Below are 27369 nucleotides of genomic sequence, written 5' to 3'. Positions count from 1 at the left end.
AAAAGCTTTAAAGTTTCATTAGGTCCCATTTGTTTATTTTTGTTTTTATTTCCATTACTCTAGGAGGTGGATCAAAAAAGATCTTGCTGTGATTTATGTCAAAGAGTGTTCTTCCTATGTTTTCCTCTAAGAGTTTTATAGTGTCTGACCTTACATTTAGGTCTTTAATCCATTTTGAGTTTATCTTTGTGTATGGTGTTAGGGAGTGTTCTAATTTCAGTCTTTTACATGTAGCTGTCCAGTTTTCCTAGCACCCCTTATTGAAGAGGCTGTCTTTTCTCCATTGTATATCTGGGGCAAATCCTATTTTGATGAGGACTATTCTCATATCAAAATGCTCAGGATTGCTAAAATATTTCCAAGGCCAAGCCAGTGGCCCACTTGTTTTGCGAGGTATTCATTAGAGTAAAATGCTTTCTCCTTGGACCTCAGCCCCTCTCCCTCTAGTGTTAAATTACCCAAAGACACAGACTATACCATTAACTTCCAAAGTAGAATTTTTTTCTCACCCCAACCCCATGAGCCTAGATGTGGCCTAATGGCCCCTAACCTGAGACATTCCACCCAGGAGAGCCACGCATTTCTTCATTTCTAAATGGGAGAGATCTCCTTCTGAAGCTTAGAATTCAGACCTGCATTGCTGAGTATAATCAGAAGAAGCCTGAGCCATTCTGGGGTCTATTCCTGGTCGTCACAGGCCTCAGACTGGTTGGTGCTCAACAGCCCCCAAGCTTCCTTAGGTGCCTTTCTACCTCCACAGCTTCTGTTCATTCCCTACAGATCATCAGTCAACAGTGGCTGAGTGACTGTTTCATGTCAGGCCCTGTATAAGATCTGGTGAGTGTGGCAAAGAGTCATAGATGAGCAGGGAAGACCAGCAAGCCAATTGCCCTCAGTCCTCTTGACTTGGGGTGCCAGCCGCCAGGGAATGCGTGCTCTCTGCTTGGGTTTGAATTCCCGAGCCAGCTGTGGAGGGAGGGAGGGCTGCTGTTCCCAGCAGGGTTGAGCTGCCTCTCTTGGCTTCTGCTGGTGCCTTGATGTCATCAGCCAGTGGCAGCATGCCACCACAGTTGTGTGTGTTGGGGTGAAGCATATGGCACATTCTTACCAAATGTGTGCAAGGCATGTCTTTATTTGGCCCTCATCTCTCATTTGCTTTCCTAGATTTCCCTTCTCTGCTGTGTGTGGGGTTTTTTGTTTTTTTTGTTTTTTCCTTCCATGACTTGGAGTATACTCTCAAGCCCCACCCCATCCTTGCCCTAGCCAAATAGCTCATACACCACACTGAAATTGCTGCTTTCCTCGTCTGTAGCTGGCACTGGACTGTCCGCTCCTCAGGGTAGGGACCATAGCCACCTTCTTCACTCCAAGAATCCTGCTACAGTGCCTGACACATAGTAAGCATGCTGTACGTGTTTGGTGAATGACTGGATGACTGAATGCCTTTCCCACCTAGTGGTCCTATGTTTGGCGTTTAGAGGAATCTAGTTGCATATGGTTTTGTTGACAGCATTGTATAATAAAATTCAGACAAACTTGAATTTGAAACTCACCTCTGTCACTTATTAGCTATATATCCTTGGCTAAGTCCCATTCCCTCTCTGAACTTCAGTTTCTATGTCTGTAAAATGGAGGTCATACCTACTTCTCAGTGTTGCCAAGAAGATTAGGTATGATAACATGTAAATACTTAAAATATAATCATGGTCAATGTTTGTTTTCCTTTCCCTTCTAATTGGCTTTATAGATTCTTTATTCATTCCTCTTTGCACCCAGAATTTAGAGGGTAGGTGTTTGTAATAGTTACAATGGGCTAAACACAAACGACCCCAGAATCTCAGTGGTTTAAAACAACAGTGGTAGTTTCTTCTCTGTGCTCTGTGTCCACCTCTGGTGTGCAGGGGCTCTGCCAGACAGCCAGAGACCTGCTCTCGATATGGCCTCCATGATCACTGAGGCAGGGGGAAGGGGAGGTGGTAAGCTGCACACAGGCTTTTAAAGGCTTCCCCTCAGAAGTGGCACATGTCACTGCCACTCATATTTGACAGCCCAAAGTAAACCCCACGGTCCCACCTCACTCAGGGACACGTGTAATCCTACCACACACCAGAAAGAGGAGACCAGGGTGTCATTGATTGAACACCAGTGACCACCCTGTAATATTTAAGATGAGTTAACTTTAAAAGTACCATGAAATATTAAGTTACTTTGAGCTCGAGTGCGAGTGAGGACTGTTGAGCAAATCTTAATCAGTAAGATTGTAATGACGACTGGATAGCCTTCTCAAGAAAACAGATCATTTTAAGGATATTAAGTGTTAGTTATTAGCTATGGGCACTCGAGTTGCAGTCCAGGCTTTAATATTCATCACAACAGGCAGCAGAGCCCTCTGCTTGTTAGATTACTGATCACTAGATTAGCCCTAGTCTCAGTATGTGCTTGCAGTTAGTAAAAATACGTTTCTTTCCACATAACCTAGGACTTAAACTTGTCATAATGTAAACTGACCCTTCTAGCTCTTTGCTTAAATGTGGGCTATTTTACTGTGTTTATGCTGTACTTTTTATCATAATCATTTAGTTGTTTATTGATTGTCGCTGTGGTAAGAGTCTAGACTCTGGGTCCTGACTGCCTGCGTTCAAATTATGGTTCTGCCATTAATTGGCTGTGTGGCCTTGGGCAAGTTACTCAACCTCTCTGTGCCTCATTTTTCTCAGCTGTGAAATGGGGGTGATGATAGCATCTACCTATAGGATAGTACTGAGGATTAAATGAATTAATACATAAAATACTTAGAATAGTACTTGACACATAAGTGCTCGATAAATGTTAACTATTATCATCATTTTTAGGCAAAGTGGTGGAAATACAAAGGAAGTCTGATGCAGGAAGAAGTTTTTATGTTTTATTTGCTGTTGCTTAGAACAGAGCCGCACGTCAGGCACTCAGTAGATATTTGTTGAGTGAATCAATGAATGGGCTCTGCCCTGGTGAAATTTAAATCCAGCCTAACCCTCGATTCCTTCCTTGGAAAAATATGAGAACTCCCTTCTCTCAAAGGTACCGTAGCCAACCTTGAATTTTCAGGTCAGCACCAGCTCTTGACCTCCCTGACCAGGGGTTTTCATTTTCCCTTCACTTGCCAACTCACTCTCCAACAAATTCTGCCGCCCATTCCAATCCCGGGCTTCACGGGCTGCCCTTCTCTTTGCACCCTCCGTGGGTGACCCTGGCGTGACAACACTGAGCTCTCACAACAGAGGCTAGTGGCCGTGAAGCAGCCCTAACATGCCAGCTTCCTCCTATGGCAATTTGGATGGTTGTCGTGTTATTTGATGTGGCTTTTTGCCCCACTGAGTTTCATTGTGTTCTTACCGTCAGGAAGGGATGGGGAGACACTGAAAATGTTCAGGCATGTGAAGTCAAAGCTGGTGTGCTCTCTACCGCCAGCCGGCAGCCCCTGCCAGATGGTCTGCTTCTCTCCCAGGCCCACACGTTCCACTAAAACCCACTCATCAGCACAAGAAGGGATCTAGCCTTATGGGTGTACCTTCCTTTCCCGTCTTCTTCATCCGTGTGTGTGCTCTGTCTTCCCTCATCTGCTGTGGACTCTGCCTCTGCCTGTCTCTCGGACCTTTCCTTTCTCTGACTTGCTTTGCCTCCTTTCTCCCCTTGCAGCTCACTTCAACCACTCTGTCCCCTTGCTCTCCTGGAAACCCTCTCAGCCCCTTTTGCCTCGGCGGGCCTTTGCACATGCTGCCCTTATGCCTAGAAAACTCTTTTCTCAGTGTCTGTATTGCTTGCCTACTCACTTCTGAAAGGTCTCTGCTAAAGTGCCACCTCCTCCAAGAAGCCCTACTTTACCATGTCTAAAATAGCTCCTGCCTCTATTTTTCTTCTGAGCACTCATGTCTAAGGACACATAATGACTGGTTTACTTGCGTATTTATTTACATCTTGTCTGCTTCTCCCCACTGAGCTGTAGGCTGCATGAGAGCACACACTACCTACAGTGCCTAGCAAGTAGCTAGCACCCAGTAAATGTGTAATGACAAGACAGAAGGAAGGAAGGAAAGAAGGGAGGGAGGGAGAAAAAACAAAAGAGGAAACACATTTGTATGTATTTATAAATGTTGATAAAGTGCTTTAAGAGAGACAACGTAATTGTGATGGGGTGATCAGAAAAGGCCTCTTTGAGGCAGTGACCTAAGCTGAGACCTAATATATGGTAACGACCAGGACAGGTAGAGGGAAGAAAAGTGCAAAGACCCTGGCCTTGCGATCTGCTGGGGAACAAGAGAAGGCCAGAGTGGCTGGAACCCCACGGGCAAGTAGGAAGGGGCAGCGAGGCCTGATCACAGCTGCGTAGCAAGGGGACAGCCCTAATGAAGCTAGTCCAGAGCAAAGTAGGTCTGAATGAAGGCAGATTTCGGGTTTGCGTGGTCATGAAGAAGGCCTGGGCGAGCAGAACTGTACTGCAAGAGAGGCACCTGCCTCCCTGGACTCCTGATGCTGCAAGGCTGTTTCCCTTTTAAAGGAGCTGGTTATTCATTAAACCAGCCTTCCACGAGCCATCGCAGCTTCCGTGCCGTCATCTGAAGAATGAACAGAACAGCACCTACTCCGCGGGGTTGTCCTCACGCAGTTCCCAGCACCTAGGAGCTGTCCCCTTAAAGTTGTCTGACTCTCAATTTCGCACGTGCAGCTCAGTACTGGTGCCGTGGTGGGAATGGGGGGAGAGAGGACCCTGCCTCTGAGTAGCAGACGAGCTTCTTATGAAAAGACACATGGTCCTGGCATTGTATAAGAAGAGCATCAATTGCACACCCATGAGTGCACACCAGTCTAAAGGGTGGTCTGCGAGGGGACTTTGGGGGGGAGGGGTGCCGGTGAATATTTTCTATTTTTCAGTTACGTTCACTTCTGATGCATGTTAAAATAAGTAAATATTAGCACGTCAGATCAGTTTACATAGGACTAATAAACGAGTTGATTTCAAGTTAACTTGTAGGAACAGACTGAGTAAATCACGCAACAGGCAGTATATAGGAGGGAAGGTGGTAAGTGAACAGCTGAGGTTCGGGAAGCAGGAACCTGGCAGACACAGCATCTGCGAGCTGAAGGAGGCAGAGTGGGCTGGTCTTAAGTCAGTTTCTAGAGTCAGACTGTGAAGCGGAACAGGTAGGACGTGAGCTGGAGGGGCGGCCAGCCGTCGGAAGCCAGGCGGTGGCATTTACCAAGGCTTGTGGAGGGAACTGAGTGGGTGCTGGCAGGACTCAGAGGAACAGACAGACGGGACAGCGCCAGGGGAAGTGAAGAGGTATCTTCGGGCCTTGTTCTAAGACACGCATCGCCGTTGAGAGGTTGTATAAATCAGGACCCTGGCTGACCCTGTAAATAACAGAGAAGAGTGTGCCTGACCCCACATTTAATAGCAGGGACAGTCTTTTCTGTCAGGTTTTCTTTCTCACTAGAAATATAGACTCTGCTGCTGACCTCCTTAGAAAAGTGGAAACCCTGAAGGCCTTGTTAAGGGGAGAAAATGAAGTTGAGTGTATGATTTCCACCATGAATCAGGAACAAGGGGGCAAGGTGAGGCAGGTGGAACTGTGGCACCCAGCAATGTTCATTTGGGGAAGATTGGTCCAGGTAGCCAGGAATAAATACACCGCGCTACCCAGGGGCCAGCCTTCCCCACCAGCCAGAGGGAGCGGTACTTTGGGCAGCTAAGAAAATGAAAAGGATGAGATTGGCGTACATTGTACTTCCGAATTGGAATATCTTTCTCGTTTGGCTAATTTAAAACTTATATGCTTATTAAAAAATCAAAATGACACAGAAGTACATAAGGTAGAAAGTAGAAGTCTCCCATAATTCCATAGACAACAACCTTTAACAGGTGGTGGTTTATTTCATTCGACAACTGTTTATTGAGTGCCTACCATGTGCCAGGCACAAACACTGTTTTAGGAGGTTCAAATGCATCTGTACTTAAAACAAAAGTCTTTGCCTTCCCTGGACTTACATGCTAGAGCTGTGCTGTCCAATACAGTAGCCTCTAGCCACACGTGTCAATTGAAATTAAATGCAATTGAAAACTGAGATCCCCCAGTCACACTAGCCACATTACAAGTGCTCAATATCCATCTATAGCCAGTGGCTGCCATATTGGACAACACAGATGTACAACATTTCCATCCTTGCAGACAGTTCTGTTGGGCAATGATGTTCTAGAGGAATCATGACTCTTAACAGTTTGTAATGTGTTATTCTGGACTTGTATACACAAATACATAGATGTCTATGTGTGTGTGGTTGTATGTGTGTGCTTATGCTGTATATACTTGTGTATGGATATGTATGCGTGTGTGTATATATATATAGGTATACACACACACACACACACACACATATATATGGCACATGTACTATACCTACTGTTCAGCAACCTACTCTCATCACTTAACCATCTAGCACAGACATCTTTGATAAATAAATGGTAGATCAAACACATCAACTTTTTATTATCAGTTTTTATTGATAGATGTTTAATTCCAGTTTTTCCACTGCTATAAACAATGTAACTATGAGCACCTTGGGAACCTCTATCCTTATACGTTTCTCCAGCCCTTTCTTAACATGAATCCTGTGAGGTAGACTGAGTCAACACATGCAAGTTGCCGAGCACACAGCAAGAGCTCAGTATCCACAGCAAGAGCCACTGGAGTGGCTGTGTGGGCTTTGCAGAGGCCCCTGGAGTGGCCATGGCAAGATGAGGCTGCTTCTAGAGGTTTCCTGCCTTGAATGGGCCCTGAGGCTTTTCACAGCCAGTAACCAGACTGCCATGGCCACAGCCAACGGTTCTCCGTAGAGGTTCGGTTTGGTCTGGTTTCCTTTTGGTTTCTTTTTTGGTTTTTGGTTTTATCTTTCTTCCGGAAGAGTTACACATTTGTGACCTAGCTGCACGTTCCATTTACTGACCAAATCCTGGGTGCCCGGCTCTGCAAGAGGCACCAAACCCACTGCAGTTCTGAGAACTGTCTCATTTTACCAGCTGACAATGAAACCTTTGTGGACATGACTGTTCCGTAAACCTGGTCCTGAGCTATCATCGCACAGTTGCTTCACCTGCAGGGAGGCAACCACTGGGGGCAGAAATGAAGGCAGCTGTGGGCTGGTATGTGAAGAGAGAGTTCAGATGTTACCAACCTGGACGATTTCCCCAGTGGAGGCCCCAAAGAAATCCTAGCCATTTGGAGTTTTTATTTCTAAATTCCCTGTTGACTCCCTTGCCCTTCAGGGAAACAAGAAGCTGAGACCTTGTTTGCTATTCAGTGTATATTCCACTTTCAGGTCCCAGAGCTGGCTGGAACTCAGTGGTTCTTCCACCCTCCCCTTACCCATCCTTCAGGGGAAAGAGCTCTGAGCCAGGCCCCTCACTCACCCTCCATGACACATGGTGGACATAGAGTAACTGTGGAAACAGCCTTGGGCTTAAGAATGCCCCTGCCCAGAAGCAAGTGAAAACCTGGAACCCCTGAGCCTCTGTGATAATTCATTTTTGTCGGCAGAGTTTAAATCGCCCCGTAGACATGTGATTCATCTGAGCCATCTCCATCAGAGGTTGGAGGAGATGGGTGAGAGCCCACCTGAGACTGGACTGGGGTTGGCACAGGTAGAAGCGCCTAGAAGCCTGCAGACAGCAGCCCGCTCCACCCGTCAGGAAGCCTGGCTCTGTCCTCAAGGTCGCCCCTTCCAGACCCCAGCTCCCCTTTTCACTGGGACCTGAGCTCAGAGTTGCAGAAGGCAGGCCTCTGCCTATAAGCTTTCCTGGGTTCCCTGCTTTTGCTTCTGGGGTCCGCCCTCAAGGCTCCTTCTGCTCCAAAAAGAGACAAGGGCAATGGTGGTATTTCTCGCCTTCCCCTCCATGCCAAGGGCCCCTGGCAAGCCTCTCTGGACTGTGTCCCATCTCCGAATCAGGCACGGCTGACCTCCACGCTAAACTGTGCTGCCTCCAAAAGAAAATACAGAAAAGTGATAGATAAGAGGCCTCATTTAGTGGGAGCTTAAATTTCAGGCGTAGCAATGCTGGCTCAGCTCAATGGCGATTTACAACGACAGGTGCAGGGGAGCCTTAGATTCAGGCTGAGAGTGATTTTTGTGTGTCTTGGGGGAGGGGCAAGGCGGGGGTCTCATTTGATCTGGCTGTTACCAGAAGAAAAATAAACTCCATTTGCCCTTCCATTCTTTTAAGAAACAAAAGGGATGAAAGAAACTTTAGGCCTATGAGCTTCCCTTTTCATTCTTCTCTTTTTCTCAGATCAGAAAATGATTCTGTATTATTAACCACCTAGCCTTTCCCAAAAATATAAATAAAGAGACAGTACTGTCCCTCCATACTTACAAACCTCATGATAACAAGCTCAGTGAGGCTGGAGCTCAAGAAATATAATGGAAAAGAAAACACTTAGATTTTTTTTCTTTTTTTTTTAAAGCTCCTCTAAATGACAGTGAGACTAAGAGGCAGAGGAGGGCCAGACAGTCATTTGAAAGGCTTTTAAATGTGCCATGGTTTGGACTTCTGATTGCATCCTTTTCTACAAATGAACGATTAGCTGTAGCACAGATTTGTGTAATTAGCAGACAGGCCAAACCCTGAGTGATTTATTCACTGTAACTTGGACAAGAAAGCATTGACCAGGGACTTCCCTGGCAGCCCAGTTGTTTGGACTCCGTGCCTCCACTGCAGGGGACATGGGTTCAATCCCTGGTAGTGGAACTAAGATCCTGCGTGCCATGCGGCACAACCAAAAAAAAAAGCATTGCCCAGTGGCATATCACAGCTAAAGACAACACCGTATTATTCCCACACTCGCAATTTTATTGGCATTTCTAGAATAAGGTACAACCTTATCTCTTAAGAATCCTTCGCAAGCAATGGACCTTTGGTACTGTTTGTAAAACTGGCAACAAGACTGGGCCTGGGCTAAGTAGGATTCAGAAAGAAGCAGAAAGAGTGTACCTTGATGTGGTCCTTCACAGCTTCCTTCTTGGCCTGCTCCTCCAGGAAGCCTTCCAGGCCATCTTCTTGGGGGAGCCCTAGGCCTCTGCTGCAGCTGCGTCAGGTAGAATCACCCCTACCCCCAACACACACACATCTCTGCACTGGAGAATTACCCTGTCCCTACAGGGTAAGTGTGGGAGTGTGCAGGGTAACGAAGTGCAGGGCTGGTAGCAGGTGGTGGTACATGAGGCACACTTCCTGGAGGACAGGTGGGATTGGCCTCAGCAGGTCTTGGAAGGAGCATCTGGGCTTCCATTTCCCTCTCTCTGAAATGTCGAACTGGTTCATTGGTTCTGAAACTGTGCCCTGGGGGAATACTATTCCCTGCTAAAATCAAATGATGGCAGTCTTTACTCAATTTAAAGAAAAATAAAGCAGATCAGATTTACCCCACCATACGTTTATATCTATTCCGTGTTTTCTTACCTTTGTTGCTGCTTCAGCTTTTGTAGCACCCCAAAAAGAACAGACAAGAAGCAAGCAAATATTAACAGACAAGAAGCAAGTAAATATTAACAGAAGAGCTGCCAGCTGTGCTCAACTCATGGCCATGCTCTGGTACTGCCTTTACGTGCATGTAGCATAGCCTTGTTTTCTCCTAGTCTGGAGATTAACAGTAGTCATTGTCACAGTGGTCTCTGAGGCTTCCAGGTGCTATGTCACCTGACAGCTTGTGAAAACAACCAGATGCAGGTAGTCTCTGAAGTCAGCTTTGAGAGGCCAGCACTCCAAGTCGAGCTATTCAGAACCACCAGAAATGTTAGCACGCTTTGAAAGGGGACTTATGGTATCAATACATTAATACATTATGGTATTATGGCAAGTTAGTAAATCAATAGAATTAATTCAACAGAATAAAAACAATCAACCTATTAGGAAGCATTGGGAGTGAGATACGGGTTTGAGATGGTGTCTGTGATTACTGTTAAGGAGCCGCCCTCCTTGGGACTGGGAAGGTTCATTACCATGAGCTTAAGTGGTTATGTGGGCATTTCTCCCACTTGTGGCAGGTTTCATTCCTGGAAAGGGGGCCCAAAGTCGAAATGATATAAGGGAAATCTGATTTTTCCTATGGTGATAGCTCCGATAATAGGAGATTGTGTAACTGATCAAAAATCAATGCCTAGGGCTTCCCTGGTGGCGCAGTGGTTGAGAGTCCGCCTAACGATGCAGGGGACACGGGTTCCTGCCCCGGTCCGGGAGGATCCCACATGCCGCGGAGCGGCTGGGCCCGTGAGCCATGGCCGCTGAGCCTGCGCGTCCGGAGCCTGTGCTCCGCAACAGGAGAGGCCACTGCGGTGAGAGGCCCGTGTAACACACACACACACACACACACACACACACAGAAATAGCCTCAGGACTTCCCTGGAGGTCCAGTGGTTAAGACTCCCCGCTTCCACCGCAGGGGGCACGGGTTCGATCGCTGGTCCTGGAGCTAGGATTCCACATGCTGCATGGCGCAGCCAAAAGAAAAGAAAAGAAATAGCCTGAAACCTGGTATTTCGCTTACTCTGAATGCTGAACTTCACAGTCCCTTTATCTAAGGTGACTTGGATTGATTCAATAGGATAACATAATAGCCGACATGAAATTGTACTACTTAACATGATGCGGCATCACAGCAGTTTTTATACTTAATTAACCCTTCCTTAATTAACCACATAAAATCTTAAGATAAAGAAACTGTGTTGGTATAGTTAGGGTAGTCCAAAAAGCTGCTTTGGAGAGACTTTTCAGAAGCATCTTGGAGGAAATGCTTTGGAATGGTTGGGGCCGTTTCCTTATTTCCGCAATGACCCAGGGTTATTGGTCTTGCTGCCTCCTTGGCTCTTCCTGAAGCAGCACAGACGTTCAGGATCAAGAGGCTGCTTGTCCCGCTGCCTCCATCCTGCCTTCTGGGCCTCACTAGCAACTTGACTTTGTTCCCTGCCTTAATGAAAAATGTAAGTTCCAAAGCGTATTCCTGACGATGTTCCTTCCTTCAGGATTCCCCCACCGCATGTTTTGTCACAAAAAGCCTCAGACCCTGGGCTAGAATTCTGGGCAGTCACATTCTCTCGTGGCTGTACAAGACTTTCCACGTCCACCACACCTTCCCAAACTGCCTAATTATAATAGATTTCAGCTGTCATTTCTTCCCTTTTTCCAACTGTTATAAAAAGCTGAATTTGCTGGAGGCATAAAAAAGTAGTGTGACTGGTTTTGTGTTCTGTTATATATTTTAAGATGATAGCTGATACATTTAAAAGATTATACAATATAGATATATTATAAAGCATAATTACGTAATAAACACCCATGAATTCATCGCCCTATCCCAAAGGGTTGCTTACCCGCCCACCTCCTCCCCCAGGGGTAACCATTTTCTGAAGCTTGTATTTATCATTGTCTTTCTTTTTAAAACAGTTTTATCTCATATGCACGTACACCCAAACCACGTAGAGTTTAGTTTTGCTTATTAAACAGACAAGCCAAATTTATGCAGCCAAGTGAGGTTGCTCTTCACCGAGCAAGCCTTTATGAGACATGATCCACTTACATGTGGAGGCTGCACTTGCTCAGACCCATCTGGGAGCCCTTTGTTTGAAATTTCCTGCAGAGATAGTTTATCAGCTCCTCAAGAATCACACTTCATGACGTGTTTGGTCTGATTCAGCTCTTTTTCCCATTATCTCTCTGTTTTCTCCATTCATTTATTTAAGAAATATTCCGTGGGTGCTTCTAGGAACCAGGCGCTATGCTAGAGACCAGAGGAGAAGCAGGGAGAGCCCCGGCTTCCCTGGAGCATGTCGCCACCCCTCCCCTCCTTTCCTCCTCTGTCATTGGAGCAATAACTAGAGGCCACAGGCTAGGAGATTCCAGGACACTGAGCAAGATCCAGTGAACCAAGGGGGCATGGGACCGATGTGGCCTGAGAGCCCGAGGGCAGACCTATGGAGGGACTTCCGGGGGTGGTCCCGTCTCCATGAGCCCTGCCTTGGGCCCTTTGTGGCCTCACCGGGACACCTTCTGACCCTGATTTTCTTTGTTAGGCCAGGCTCACTAACACTCTCATCCAAGCATATTTACATCATTATCTCCGCACCCTGCTGAGGAGCCCCTGCCGTGTAGTGTAGATCAAGGATCCTACAAGGAAAGAAGTCAGCCCTGTAAGACCTGAAGGCTGATTAAAAAAAAAACCAGATTATGGGTTTTTTTATGTTAGAACTTAGAAGTCACACTAGGTCATTAAATATTAGATTGATGACACAGATACATTGCCCTGTAGTATAAATATGAGACCTCAGAAATATGTGTGTATAATATTTTTCATTTATATACAATATAATGTATAATATAAATACAATGAATATAAATAATACATATATATAATTCATGTGGTCTCAACCAGCCTCCACACGACCCATTCACCAAAATAACTTACATCCTGCGACCCCTCAGTAAAATAGAACAACTCATGCCAAAACTCTGACCCCCTCAGAGCTCTAAGACAACCTCCACTTGCCTGGGCATATCTGCTCATCCTGGTTGAGCCGTGTGATTCCCAAGAGCCAGTTATGTTTGTTCCCAAACCTGCTTATGCCAGTTGTATTTGTTATTAAATAAATTAAATGTTTAGTTAAATGTTCTCTGAGGAAATATGAATTCAAAAAAAAATTGTTTCAGAGAAAACCAAATTGAATGCTTTGAAAGACTCAGTAAAGATAAGTCATTTTAAACATGCTTTTGAATTAGGTATAAACAAGATGATTGTGAAAGATTGAAGAGAAAAAAACCATTAAAATCTAGAAGAATTCTGCTCTCAGATTGTGCTACAGGTGTCTAACTTTTTTTTTTTTTTTGTACACGGGCCTCTCACTGTTGTGGCCTCTCCCGTTGCGGAGCACAGGCTCCGGATGCACAGGCCCAGTGGCCATGGCTCACGGGCGCAGCCGCTCCGCGGCATGTGGGATCTTCCCGGACAGGGGCACGAACCCATGTCCCCTGCATTGGCAGGCGGACTCTCAACCACTGCGCCACCAGGGGAGCCCCAGGTGTCTAACTTCTTATTCCACTTTAAATGGACTAAAATTGGAAGTTATACACAGTACATAATTTTTTTAAAAAAAGAACTCTAATCAGCAGATAATACTCAAACAAAAGACTTTTCTCAAAACAGTAGTGAATAAACAGATGTTTGTGTTTTAATTTTAAACAAAGTTATACATACACACAAATACACATATATGTGTATGTATATGTGTGGGAGAGAGATCAATTTTTCATGATCCCCCTCTTTAAATGACTTCTAATCACCTATTGGTCCCAATCACATTTGAAAAAGAGGACTTCTATTATAAATAGTACCAGGACTTCCCTACTCAAGAGTGGTTTTACACAGTCAACCTCCCTAAAGGATTTCAGATGTGATACCACTTGCTAAGGTTTATTTGGTTTTTTATTTTGTTTGCTTTTGTTTTCATTTGCCAACCTTTTATAGAGATCCATGAAAAAGGACTCCATGTTTAAAACAATGGTTTGAAAAGAGAGAAAAGGCAATGTCAGACAGCCGGATGGATGAGGGAGGTCATGACTTCTCAGCACTCTGCCCTTTCTGCTTTCTGGCCGCGTTGCCCTCCCAAGCCAACCTTTTCTCTAACTGCCCCAGGAGCCCACAGAGATGGGTCCCCTGCTGCCAGGGGTTTGCTGAGAGACAGGAGGGTGGGATGCAAATTGGAAAATGGACCTGATGTTCTCAACCTCTGGGCCAGAAGAAGGATGAGGAGGCCATCCTTGGATAATTTGGGTCCAGATAAGAAAAGAACCCCTTGAACAGGCTCAACTGATATTCTTTGACCCTAGCTCTTCTCAGTCAGATGTAAGGGACTTTTATAACTGTGAGGAGAATAATATCACTCAATAGGGAGACATTTAAAATCCAATTCCAGCCATGTCCCCCAGCTTATCCAGCCATACAGGTTCCGTGTGTGTGTGTGTGTGTGTGTGTGTGTGTGTGTGTGTGTGTGAAGGCCTTAGGTGAGGGTGCTTCATCTCTAATCCAGACTGAAGCTTTGGATAAGGCAGCCTCCTGATACAAGATGCTTTATTTTCCTGAATACCTAAGAAATAAAACCAAACTTCTGGAAGCCAGGCTCTTTTGAAAAAGTTCCCCATGCACCAGAAAGGTTCAAGCCTGCTCCGTGAGAGAACCAAACAGAAGGACTTAGGCAGACTGGAGTGAGGAGTCCAGCTTTATTTCAGCCCTCCCAGGAGGATCTGAAACAGGAGGGAAGGGGGAAGGGCACAACCTTTGAAAGAATGACATAGCCTGAGGACATGACATAAACTGATTCGAACCAAAAGGGTCCAAGGTGGTGGACAAGTCGACTTCCAACTAGACCTTGAGCCTCAGTATATGCTCTCTGTGACACATCAGCAAGCTAAATGACACACCCACGGGCGCCATGACAGTTCCAAGACCGACCACAAAGATCAAAAAGTGGGTGGTGGCCCAATTCCTGGAAATCCCCACCCCTTCCCGAAATAGCTGGAATACTTCTCCCACTTATTAGCCTATGAAATTACCCACCCCTCTAAAAACTGACAACCCCATACCCTGGTGCCTTTCTCACCTTCCAAGATGGCCCACACTCTGTCTGTGGAGTGTGTTTCTCTCTAAATAAATCCACTTCTTACCTATCACTTTGTCTCTCACTAAATTCTTTCTGTGATGAGACATCAAGAAGCTGAGCTTCATTAAGTCCTGAGACCAGGTGTGTGATCTCACTTGGAAGACTGGGTTTTGGCTGCGTTTGAGTCCTGGCTGCATGGGTTCAAGTCCCAGTCTGAGGTGCATGGTTTCAGATCCCTGAGCTCTTCAGCCTTCTCTCCATTTTACCTTTGTTTTTGCTGGAAATGTGGGTCCCTGCAGTGCACAGAGCCATGGAAACCGCTGTCCTCCCTCTGCCGAAGTAAAGCAACTCCAGTAAGTGGAGACGGGTGAGAGGGGGACGAGGGAGGGCAGATGTGGACACAGGAGCCCTATTTTGTTGCTCCGAGGAGTAACTGGACCCCTGCCCAAGAGATCCCCAAGCCCTCCAAAGAAAGAAATTGCAGGGGCATGAGTCATCCCCTATTTTAGGCGAACACAAGGGTGCCCTGCGGGACTGGGGGCCTCCCTTATCAAGGAGCAGGCAACTGAAGTACGCAGATTGTGCTTGGCCAAAGGCTAGGATCAGCTTCTGGTTTATTATCTATTTAACTAAGTGGATTAAATGAGAATTGACTGGAATTGTACACTTAGGGGTCCCTTACAAAACACCGTTATCTCATAAGCTGGCTTAATGGAACTGGCTGTCCGGGGCTTATTAGAAGTAACTGAATACAGCGCCTTACAGGGCAGAGATCCAATGGAGGGTGTGCAGCAGGCCTGAGAGATCCCACACCTTGTGTGGCCACAAAAGATGGGCCTGGGGTATAACTGCAAACCATACTATTAGCATCTACCCCCAGGGACAGGCCCAGATCTTCCCAAGAAGAAAGGCATCTGCCATTCACTCCATTGTAAAAGCACTTCTTCGATATTAAGGGTGAACTAAGTGCTTTACTGATCTTTTACGTATGTGGACCCCAGCACATATGAAGGCAGCAGAGTAGAGTGGTTAACACGACCATCTTGGGCATTAGACTGCAAGAGTTTGCATCTTAGCTTTACCACTTACTACTTGAGTGACCGTGTGTTATTTAACTTCTCTATGGCTCCGTTTCCCCATCTGCAAAATGGGGATGATAATAGTACCTACCTCATTGGGTTTCTGAGGAGATTAAGTGAGCTAATATGTATAAACTTCTTAGAATCGTGTCTGGCATAAGTGATTCTATAAGTGAGCTTTCAGTGATTATAACTTTTACACCAAAAAAGAATCCATCCCATTTCATAGCTTTTGCACCCGCATCTCCTTTAGCTATTAATTGCAGCATGATATGGAATGAGCTGCACTCACAGAGGAGATATTCTGAATGCTGGGAGGCAGTGTACATGGAGGAGGTCAGAGGGACATTTTGCTGGAGAAGGTGCTGCAATCTTACACGTCATTTATCTTCTCTTATCCCCATTTCTCTGTGTGTGAGAGACTTTCATTATAGGGTTTAGGTAAGTGAATGTAAATCCTGCTTTTGGTGAAGATTGATATAATTATGAAGATGCTCAGAGATGAGACCCCTTTGGCCTAGTGTCCCAGAAACATGTACATTTTAGAGGACTTGCTTTGAGGATAACAGACACATTGGAAAGGATCGCTGGACAGACCCACTGGACAGAAGTTGCCCTTGTGCAGTTGGTTTGAACAATGGAGATAATTGACTGTTTTTCAGGAAGGTTTTAGTTTATTTGTAAAGTTTGCACTTTTTTTCCTCCAGCAATTTCTCTGACAGTGTTATTTTTCTGTTGGGTTCCTTTGAGTTCAATTTACCTGTAATCTGTAAACATTTCTTCTATCAACAACCTGCTCCACAATTGACCTAACTCTTCAGAATTACACAGCGTTTGCTTAAACTACTTCCAACGTATAATCTACAATTTCCATGTATAATTTATAATTTTCAGTACTCTATAATCCAGGAGATGATTCTATTCCACTCAGCCTAATGGATGAACATTACAGTCCTCACTTTTCAAAAAGTTGAAGGAGACCATATAAAAATTTGTATGAACCTTTCTGTTCTATAGAATTACTTTAAATTTAAGAAGTTTAGCCTATTAGCTGAATTGTGTTTTAGAAGAATTGAAACACTATGCATGGTGTTAGAACTAGTAATGCTTTCTTCTTGTTTTCATGCCATTTTTTAATTTAAAGGAGTAGTAGTACATAGTATACAACACTTAGATATAATTGATGTAATTTCCCATATTTTAAATAGCTCAGGCTGGGAGTTTAAGGAAAGAAGCCACATGAATCAGTGAGAAGCCATAAGCTTCCAGGGTTTCTTCTGGCTGATTATTGACTAATGCGCAAATTGATGTATCTCAGCTGAGCTGCAATGCCAAGGGTAAGCATGGTATGATATCAATAGATGCTCTGGACCTGTGGGTCTCACCTTTTCTTGGTTATGAACCTCTTTAAGAATCAGGAGGAAGTTGTGGACATGCTTCTCAGAAAATGACACAAAGCTTGGCATAGAATTCTAGAGAGTGTACACGAACTCCCTGAATTTTCTGTCGAATCCCTGCTTCCCCACTGGAGTTCACTGAACACAGGGAGGCTTCCTCTCACTAGGCTTTACCACCCTTTTGATTTTTTTAATGACAGTGAGTTGGACATTTCTGGAGACCAGGAAATAAAGACTGGTCAGAGGATTTTTGTGATACAATAAGAAATATGCATATTGGTCTTTGTCCACAGCTCCTAGCACACAGCTCTTATAACCCTTGGAATTTCCAGAATGATGAGAGTGTCTTATATGCTAATGGGATGATTGGTGGTTGGAGGAATAATAGCTTCAGGATGGGAGCTGGTTGCCAGAAAAACCAAGGCATGTTTAGAGTAGTGGAACTTTCAGCCCTACCCTGCAACTTCCAGAGGGAAGAGAGGGGCTGAGAGATGCATTAATCACCAGTGGCCAATAATTTAATCAATTGTGCCTATGTAATGAAACCTCCATAAAGTCTCCTAAACAATAGTGTTTGAAGAGCCTCTTGGTTGGTGAACACATCAAGGTACTGGGCAGGTGGAGCAGCTGGAGAAGGCATCGTAGTCCTGTGCTCCTTCCCCCATACCTGGCCCTCTGCATCTCTTCCATCTGACTGTTCCTGAGTTGCATCCCTTGTAATAAACTGGTCCCAGTAAGTAAAGCAAATTACTTTAATCTCAAATTTCCTGAGTTCTGTGAGCTGTTCTAGCAAATTATTGAACCTGAGGAATGGGTCATGGGAACCCTTGATTGATAGGTCAGGAGTGCAACTGGCAACCTGGGATTTAAACTTGGCATCTGAAGTGGGGGCAGTCTGGGTGGGGTCTGCACTAACTCTACATAGCTAGTGGCAGAATTGATTTGAATTGTAGGACACTCAGTTGATGTGTGGAGAGTTAGAGAATTGGTTGGTATGGGGGGAAAAGCCCACACATTTGGTGTCAGAAGTGTGAGTAAAAACAGTTCAGAATTTTGCCCTCCCTTTAAGAGTTATATACAGTGTTCCACAGTTATTGAAAGTACAGGCTCAACTATCTACACACTGTGTCTGCTTCCACTGGGTTCCTTTGGATGTTCCCTATGTACTTTAGATACACTCCATTTTAGTTGAAGCTTGTTTGGATCTGCCTCTACTCCCTCAAAACTTCTCTCTTTATCAAAATTAACAAGTATCTCCTCACTTCACATCCACTAGGAGAGCTACAATCAAGAAGATAGTTGATAACAAGCATTTTTGAGGATGCAGAGAAAACCCTCTTACACTGAGGGTGGGAATGTCACATGGTGCTGGAAGACAGCCTAGCAGTTCCTCAAAAGGTTAAATACAGAGTTGCCACATGACCCAGAAATTCTATTCCTAAATATGTACCCAAGAGAAATGAAAATGTATGTCCACACAAAAACTTGTACATTTAAAACTAGAGGCATTATTCATAATAGCCAAAATGTGGAAACACCCAAATGTTCATCAACCAATGAATGGATATTTAAAATGTGGTATATCTATGCAATGACTGTTAGTCAGCAATAAAAAGAAACTAAGTGCTGATGCATCCTACAACTTGGATGAGCCCTGAAAACGTTGTGCTAAGTGAAAGAAGCCAGTCACAAAAGACCATATATTCTATGCTTCCATTTATATGAAATGTCCAGAGTAGGGAAATCCATAGAGACAGAAATCAGATCAGTGGTGCCAGGGTGTGGGGGTAGGGGGAGAGGGGGAGTGACAGTTAACAGGTATGGAGTTTCTTGTTGAGGTGATAAAAATGTTCTAAAGTTGATTGTAGGAATGATGATTGTACAACTATGTGAATATACTAAAAGCTATTGAATTATACACTTGAAATGGGTTAACTGTGTGGTGTATGAACTGAACCTCAATAAATCTGTTCTGAAAAAAAGAATATAGATTCTGGACCCAAGCTGCCTGTGTTAAAATCACGCTGGCAGCTCTGGTGTCCTGAGACAAGGATTTGGGTGCAAGTACTGTATTTCAGAAGATGTCCTAGGCCATGTGGTCAGAACGTAGGGAAGTGAGACGGGAGAGGAAGGAAAGCCAGTAGAGGAGGCATTCATGAGTGAGTTACTGTTGGGGGCAACTGGGTCTCAGTCTTACTGCCCCCTCCATAAGGCTATGGAGACCACAATTCAGAATGGTACCCCCCAAGCGATGAGAAAGCTATGTTGTTTCTGAGTGCTGACTTCCATGCTTCTAACCAGAGAAAGCCCCCAGACAGGAGGAGAGATACACAGAGACAGAGACAGAGACAGAGACAGACAGACAGACACAGAGACAGACATGCAGGTACTTGAGGGAGGAAGCAGAGGGCACAAGAACTGTTCCCCAAACCTACAGGTGAACCAGTCCAGAATGACTGAATGAACATGGGCTGAACATAGACAGTGTGCTGATGGGAGTGTTCCTTAATCTCTCTGGCCCTCAGCTCCCTCATCCTTTGTATGGGGGAAAGAATAGCTCCTGTCTCATAAGGGTGATATGGGGATTGATGAGTTCATGTACCTGCAATGTTTCAACAGTCAAAAATACTCATCTTGAATCTTTCTCTATTTTTTGAACTTCTGACTTACCACGATCATTCCTCTTCTGCATGAGCTTCTAACAAGACAGAGAAGAAATCCATCTATTACGAGTTTCAAAAAGAAATAGAACCACTTCCGAGAACAGTCTTCTTATTAGGCCCCCTTTGTGTTTGATCAGCTTTGAATGGCTGCCTTTTGAAATACGCCATATGCTTTGTTAGCGCATTATATGCCCATCCCAGCAAGTTCTGTTATTGGAGCAACTCTGTGATGTTTCTCATTCTTGCTGTTCTATTTTATGGAAACTGTTGGTAGGATTCAAGTGAGAGCGGTTCGTCACAGTACTCTGTTGTGTTTTCCTTTGTGTCTCCTTTTTTCCCAAAGCTGTGTTCTGAGGACACTAGACCCTGGGGAGCTTTCTTTTTGTGAAACTTCTGCAGCCTAGGGGTTGAAGCCAGTGGCTGCAATCCCAGGCAATTCTGAGTTCTACTTCTGTCAAAGGCATTTACAGTCAATGTGTTTCATTGCTCAGGGATGATTGAAACAGCCCAGTTGGTGAACAGCCAGGGGGGAATAGGGTTAAAAAACAACAGCAACAACAACTATGTTACATGAGCTCAACCTGTCATGATTAAAGCTCAGTGTAAAGATTTGTTCACCAAAGCAAATATCTCTGGATCGTTTCAGGCTGTGACTCTTCAATTAACCTGACATTTCACAAGTCCAGAAGTGCCGTGGATGAACTCTTTACTTCGCTTCGGGATATTGCTGGAGCTCGGAATCTCATGAAACAGTTTAAGTCTGTATATGTTCCTGGAAATCATACCCACCAGGCAAGTACATATGTTTTAAAGTAACTGTCTAATCTGTGTTGTATTTTTAGGATTCAGAGACTGAAAGAAAAGTTTCCATTTTAACTTCTCTAAAATGAAGGATTTGTTCAAGATGAAATCCAAGGCCCTTGTAGTCCAGAGTTCTGGGTTCCCCTGAATCTGAAAGCTTCCCAATTTGTTTGTATTTCAGGCTTGATGCAGTGAGATGAGCACTGGATTACAGGTCAGAACAGAACTTGCTGTTCTGTCACCTTAAGCAAGTCCCTAAGCGCCAGATGTGGGGTGGCCTTAGTGCCCAAGTTTCTGGATCTAAGAGTAGCAAAATTACCTAATAACGTTATGGCAAGGAAAAAAGAAGTTGATGCCAGCAAAAACGTTTGTTGTTTAAAATGCCCCCACCACTTTATTAGGAGAGTAGGAGAACCTTGCAAGGATGTTTTGACCAGGGAGTAGGAAGATGGTATGAGAATCCAAGATTGAAGGGGTAATTGCTCTATCAAAACTCAGTGGGGCGAGGTGCGGGGGAGGCACGGAAAGACCCAAAGGGAAGATGAAGAAAAGCTGGAGCCATCAAGGCTGGGCAGTCTCTGTTGGACAAGGAAGAGACAACCCTCAGGTTCCTGGTGGCCAGAGGTGAGCTTTCAAGGAAGAACAGATGTTTCTGACAGAAAAGATCATTAGGTTTTGCTGTGGAGTGTGTGAAGGAATCTTCTCTTCCATCTCCCCATGAAATAGTAAAATTCGCTCCATTTGCTAAGGCTTTTTGGAGAGTTGAATGAGCTGTTAGTGGGGACTATGACATAGTGAGGGCTTCAACTTGAGGGTGCTGACTCTCTAAGGTGGGCAGGTAGACAACAGCTAAGGTTACCTGCTACAACCTAGCAAAATCCAGATTCTTCCTCCCATATATTTGTATAGTAGCTGATACTTGAAGAGTCCCCTACATTTGGTTTTCCCTTTGATCCTCACAACAAGTAGGCCAGAGAGGTATTCTCATCCCGAGACCCAGGAAGCAGGCACACAGGTGGGCCAGGGCCTGATGCCAGGTCTTTGTTGCCAACCCAAAACCTCCCCGCTTGCTGCACTGCGGTTCTCCTGGAGGGTCTAGAAATAATGACCGATAGTGCTCATCTCAGATACTGAAATCACCCATCAAGATACAAAAGACCTTAGAAATTAGCACTCAACTTAGTAATATAAATTCCCATCTTTTTTTTTTTTTTTTTTTCTTTTGCGGTACGCGGGCCTCTCACTGTTGTTGCCTCTCCCGTTGCAGAGCACAGGCTCCGGACACGCAGGCTCAGCAGCCATGACTCACGGGCCCAGCCGCTCCGCGGCACGCGGGATCTTCCCGGACGGGGGCACGAGCCCGTGTCCCCAGCATCGGCAGGCGGACTCTCAACCACTGTGCCACCAGGGAAGCCCTAAATTCCCATCTTTTGTTCAATGATCTGAGAACATCACTACCACGAAATACAGATAAAATCACTCAGATAATTAATCAGTTGTAGTTTTGTCATGAAAAAAATTACCAATCTTAAATATGGCAGTATGGACTGGTCCTAGAAGACGTGATAGAACTGTTGATATATGATGAAATTTAGACCAAAGGGTATCAAGAAGCAAGTGGCTGCTATCATTGGCAAAGGGAAGATAAACCACTAAATTAATGAGGCCTTTTCAGTTTTATGATCATCATGGTGACTAATTTGGCCAACTTCACATAAACATATATTAGCTATAAATCTTGGGCATAATAAGGACAGTGATAAGTTTCCTAGACTTTATCTCCCTGCTACCAACACAGTTTCTCCAGACCTCAGAACCCTGTCTGAGCAGCCATCGCCTTTGGAAAATGAACTTTCCCTTGTTGCATACACTTCCCTTACAGTGAGTCAATAACATCAACTCATTCACCAAAAATCCTAAATGTCAGTGAGTGGAAGTGGGGACAAGGCAGGGAGTATATGTGTATCTAGAGGGGGTTAAATAATAATTATACAGACACTTAGTGAAATGCTGTGCAACCAATAAAATGAGTGGGATCTAAATATACTTGGCAAGGACTGTATTTGCATCCTTGTCCTGGGCTCTGCTTGGAGAATTCAGAATAAAACAGGGGTTCATGTTCTATTGGGTGTAGATGTACATCTATTGGGTGTAGATGTAGATCATTCTGTAAAGCATTATTCTATTTTTGTTTAAAAATAAAAAGTAGGGCTTCCCTGGTGGCGCAGTGGTAGAGAGTCCGCCTGCCGATGCAGGGGACACGGGCTCATGCCCCGGTCCGGGAGGATCCCACATGCCGCGGAGCGGCTGGGCCCGTGAGCCATGGCCGCTGAGCCTGCGTGTCCGGAGCCTGTGCTCCGCAACGGAAGAGGTCACAGCAGTGAGAGGCCCGCATACCGCAAAAACAAAACAAAACCAAACAAAGTGCTCTGAATTATATATGTAAAGCTCTCAGAATAGGAGCTGACACATAGACAGCGCTATGTAAGCATTGTCTCTAACAGTTGTAGTAAAGGACAAAATAGACCTTCTCTTTGTCCTCTTTCGTAGCATTTCGTCATTTCCTTTATTAGGAGATGGGCTACACAGAAAGGGAGTCATTCTTAAGCTGACTGTCCTATTAGCTGTGGCGTTTGGTCAGAGTCTACTGCTGACACCCGTTTGTTTGGAAAAGTCATGTTTGTCCATAGACTCTGTTGACCGGAAACGTAAGCCCCAGTTTTGCCTGTGCAGCAAGTCTTCTTATGCTTTCATTTCTTACTACAAATGTTCCAGTTTAATGGGAGGCTTAACCTCCTTCCTAAATGTCAGTGTTTGATGTGCTGCTGTTTCTCAGATGACTCAGGGCAAGGAGCTTATGAGCCCTTTCAGACAAAATATTGCACGGCTCTTGCATGACGGGTTTTGGCAGAAGTCTCAAAGTGCCGTGCTTCCCTGGAGGAAACTCCCCACAGATGCGCACTGTCCTCTGTGCCTCCGGCATGTTGAACCAGAGCCTTTAGAGCCAGCAGGGCCCAAGGAGGCCTGATTCATCTTGTGCCCGGTGAAATATGCACTCTGAACAGTCTGTAGGCCCAGTCTCTTCATCAACATCAACAATCCCCAGCTCTGGCCACCAGCTGGTCTTTTCCAAGCACTAAGCTCTGTTCTTCCTTCTGATTCTATCTACCTAACCCTAGACCTGCTAGCATCCTTTTTGAAAGGCTCTGCGTGAGACAGGGCTATGCTGGGGGCCAGGATACTTGGCTCTGTCCTGTAGTCTAACTCCTAACTGCCTGTGTGAATTCAAGCAAGTTAATTAATAGCTTTGGGCTTTGATTTCCTCATATTGAAGTTGAAGGGACTTTAATCAAAAAAATTTTTAAGTAATCTGCTTCTGGTTTGAAGGATGGATGGATGGATGAACAGATAGACAAATTAACCACTTTTTAATCTGCAGCGCAAACCATTTTCCTTAAGAAGATGAAAGGAGAAAAAAAATCAGTCATACTGCAGCAAAAAATAAAAATAAATAAGCCATGGAGTAGTCAAAGCCAAGACCAGTTTTGAACAAATGTTTTTCTGTACAATCTTGGATTGAAACAAAATAAATACTCTCAGTACAAATCTAGTTCTGAGAACTTGGTTGTTCAGAGTCGGTTTTGCAAAAAAAGAGAGAAGCATCTGCAGTGGCAGGACCAAGAGAGGTCGTGGCTGCACCAACACCAACCAGCAAAGCTAAGGTCAGCAGCACGGCTGCTGGGGGTGTGATTGTGGCAACAACTCCGGTTTTCTCGGAAACGGATATCCTAGGCCAGGGGTCCCCAGACTGTTTGGCACCAGGGACCAGTTTCATGGCAGACAATTTTTCCACAGGTTGCTGGGGGCAGGGGGAATGGCTCAGGCAGTAACGCGAGCGATGGGGAGCGGCAGATGATGCATCGCTCGCCCGCCGGTCACCTCCTGCTGTGCGCCCAGTTCCTAACAGGCCTAGGACTGGTACCAGTCCGTGTCCCGGGTGTTGGGGACCCCTGTCCTAGGCCATCTTTAAGGTGCGCCAAATTCAAGAAGCTGTTGGGGGCTTCCCTGGTGGCGCAGTGGTTGAGAGTCCGCCTGCCGATACAGGGTACATGGGTTCATGCCCCGGTCCAGGAAGATCCCACATGCCGCAGAGCGGCTGGGCCCGTGAGCCATGGCCGCTGAGCCTGCGCATCCGGAGCCTGTGCTCTGCAACAGGAGAGGCCACAACAGTGAGAGGCCCACGTACCGCAAAAAAAAAAAAAAAAAAAAAGCTGTTGGAGTTAGACTAGTTTCTCAAAATTGTCTCTGACTTTTGTGTAATGTCATCAACTGTTGCTATGCTCAGCACCTTTCTTCAAGAGTTGGAATCAGGTCAATAAGAACCTTCTAGATCTAATCATATACTGCAGAAGAGTAACCAGAGACATAGAAACAAGTATTTTATTTTTCATATTTTGATTAACTCTGGTATATTAAAAGCCCAGTTTGTTCTGGAACAGATATTGGTCATTTAAAGAAAAAGAGAGAGTTTCTGATTTTTTTTGAAACTTCATCTATTTCATGTGTAACACCCATGGGGGTCTCATTAGGCTCTACCAAACCTTCAAGCTAGCCTCATGAGACTGTCATACAGGGCCACATTGTGATTTTCATTGCCCTAAGCACTTTTGCCTTCATGGCCCTCTTCCTGTATTAAAATCTCTATATATATATTTATGTGAAGAAGTATTTATTAAATATTATAATAAAAATTATATATAAATATATTTATTTGAATACATTTACTGAATATATTCATATTCTTATATTTACACATATGCAATTATATATATAATTATAGTTTCATTGGTATAGAGACAAATATATTAATATTATATATCAAAACATTATCTTTGACCGAAAAGTTCATTTTTTTCTTCTCATTTTAAAAGAAATCAATGCATTTTCATGGGTCGCTAACAGTCCTGTGGGCCCTAGGTATCGTGCATTCTGTGCCTAGTAGATAAGTCATCTCTGCGGTCATAGCCCCCATTTGCACCCGTCTGCCCAGGACAGGAACATAGCTCGCAGTCGGGAAGAGCGGGCATTTTTCTCCTCTCGAGTAGTCCTTGTGACCGTCATGAAACAGTCCATGCAGCTACCCAGGAGCTGTTCGGTTTGGTCCTGAAGTGATAGCTGAGCAGTGAGGGAACTAGGCTCACATGGAGGGAAGGGTAGGGACTGGAGTCCTCTGGCTTAAAACCCTCATATCCTATAGAAGCCAATTTCTCTGAAACAACTCCACTGACATGACTTCCAGCATTCCTCCAAGGGCCATGGCCAACTACACAAGAGTCATCATACTCAGAGAAGCCCAAAGCCCTGGCTTTCTGTCCAGTACTTATAGTTCTCCCAGTCTAATGCAATTTACTAAGCAGGGGTCATTTTTATCATAAGCAATCTTGCCTGGCTAGAGTTTGACATTCTTCCCTTATCAGGTTTCCAGGGAAACCGAGCTAGAAAGTTAACCAAAGGTCAGATTCTTATGTAGAAGGGAAGAGAGGTTTAATAATCCTTTGCCTACAACAAGCAACCTGCCAGTTATTAAGGAAATAGTTATATTAATGTTTGAATCCAGACTTTACGGTGTGTCTGTGGCAGAGACAATGCTATACATGTTCCCCAAACTCCATTTCCTTTTCCTTCTGGCATAGTTAGACCACATTTTCCACATTCTCTTGCAGGTAAATGTAAGTTTGTGACTAATTCTGGCCAATGAACAATGGGCAGAAGTAATACAGATCACTTTCAGGCTGAGCCCATAAAATCTCTCTGGAAATCCTCCATACTCTCTCCCTTTCATCCTCTGCTGATGAGACGCAAAGGCTTCAGTGTGGGACTCCAGTGCTCTAGAGACTGGTGGGGCTACTCAATAACAGGAACCTGGGTGTCTGAATGATTGCGTAGGCCCTGCACTGTAGGGCACAGACCCCTTACTGCCAGCACACACTGGATGTGGTATAAGCAAGAAATAAGGATGAATTTGTCTGTTTTTAATTCCTCTCCTTCCCCCCTGAAAGATGAACTGACAGTGAATGTTTGATTAGGAAAATTAAATTACTCTGGTTAACACTCTTTTTTTTTTTTTGACATGAGAGTAGAGTTTTATTAGCTAAACCTCTGTGAGCATATTCATCCAACAGTCTTTACTGAGCACCTACTATGTGCCATGGGGATTCAGTGGTAAACAAGATAGACAAGGGCCCTCAAGTAACCAGCACAGAAATAAGATATAGCAGAAAACAAAGTTTTCCTTTATGATGAAAACTGATCATTTCTATGGTTAATACTCTTATGTAGACAAACTACATGACTAATCTCCCCTCTGGTCCTTTTTAACATGTGAGGAAAACTTGTGAGCAGGGCACCAGGGCAAGACTGTCTCCCCATCACCACCTTCTATGGTCCTTTGCTGAGAAGTGGGTAGCTTCTGGCTGAATAGAAAATTCCATGACAGTTAGAGGATCCTCATCTAAGAAGCTACTGCCAAAAGCTGTTCATTTCAATCAGATTTCAGTGACATGATTTGGGGAAGAAAAAAATCCAAACTAAGTGAGGAAGGAGCCAAAAGTTCTCATGATTAAAACCCTAATTGGGAAAACTAAGAAATGTGTTTGCTAAGAAGTCAAGAGACTAGTACTGCTTTGTACCTAAGAAAGTCTTTTCCCAAATCATGCTCTTTAAATGGACAATGTTATTTAGTTGTTCTGTGCT

General features: G+C 44.7%; 1 protein-coding gene across 1 annotated transcript in view; it reads left to right on the top strand.

The window, feature by feature from the left end:
• Window positions 1-27369, top strand: part of SCFD2 (sec1 family domain containing 2) — a 401411-nt gene that overhangs the window by 343865 nt on the left and 30177 nt on the right. Inside the window, exon 6 of the mRNA XM_082630711.1 lies at window positions 20462-20607. Within this exon, the coding sequence (XP_082486837.1) occupies window positions 20462-20607 (146 nt within the window). The remainder of the gene's footprint in view (window positions 1-20461; window positions 20608-27369) is intronic.

This window comes from Mesoplodon mirus (genome assembly GCF_964341445.2).
Source record: "Mesoplodon mirus genome assembly, chromosome: 2".
NCBI lineage: Eukaryota > Metazoa > Chordata > Mammalia > Artiodactyla > Ziphiidae > Mesoplodon > Mesoplodon mirus.
This window is presented reverse-complemented; position numbering and strand designations above follow the sequence as displayed.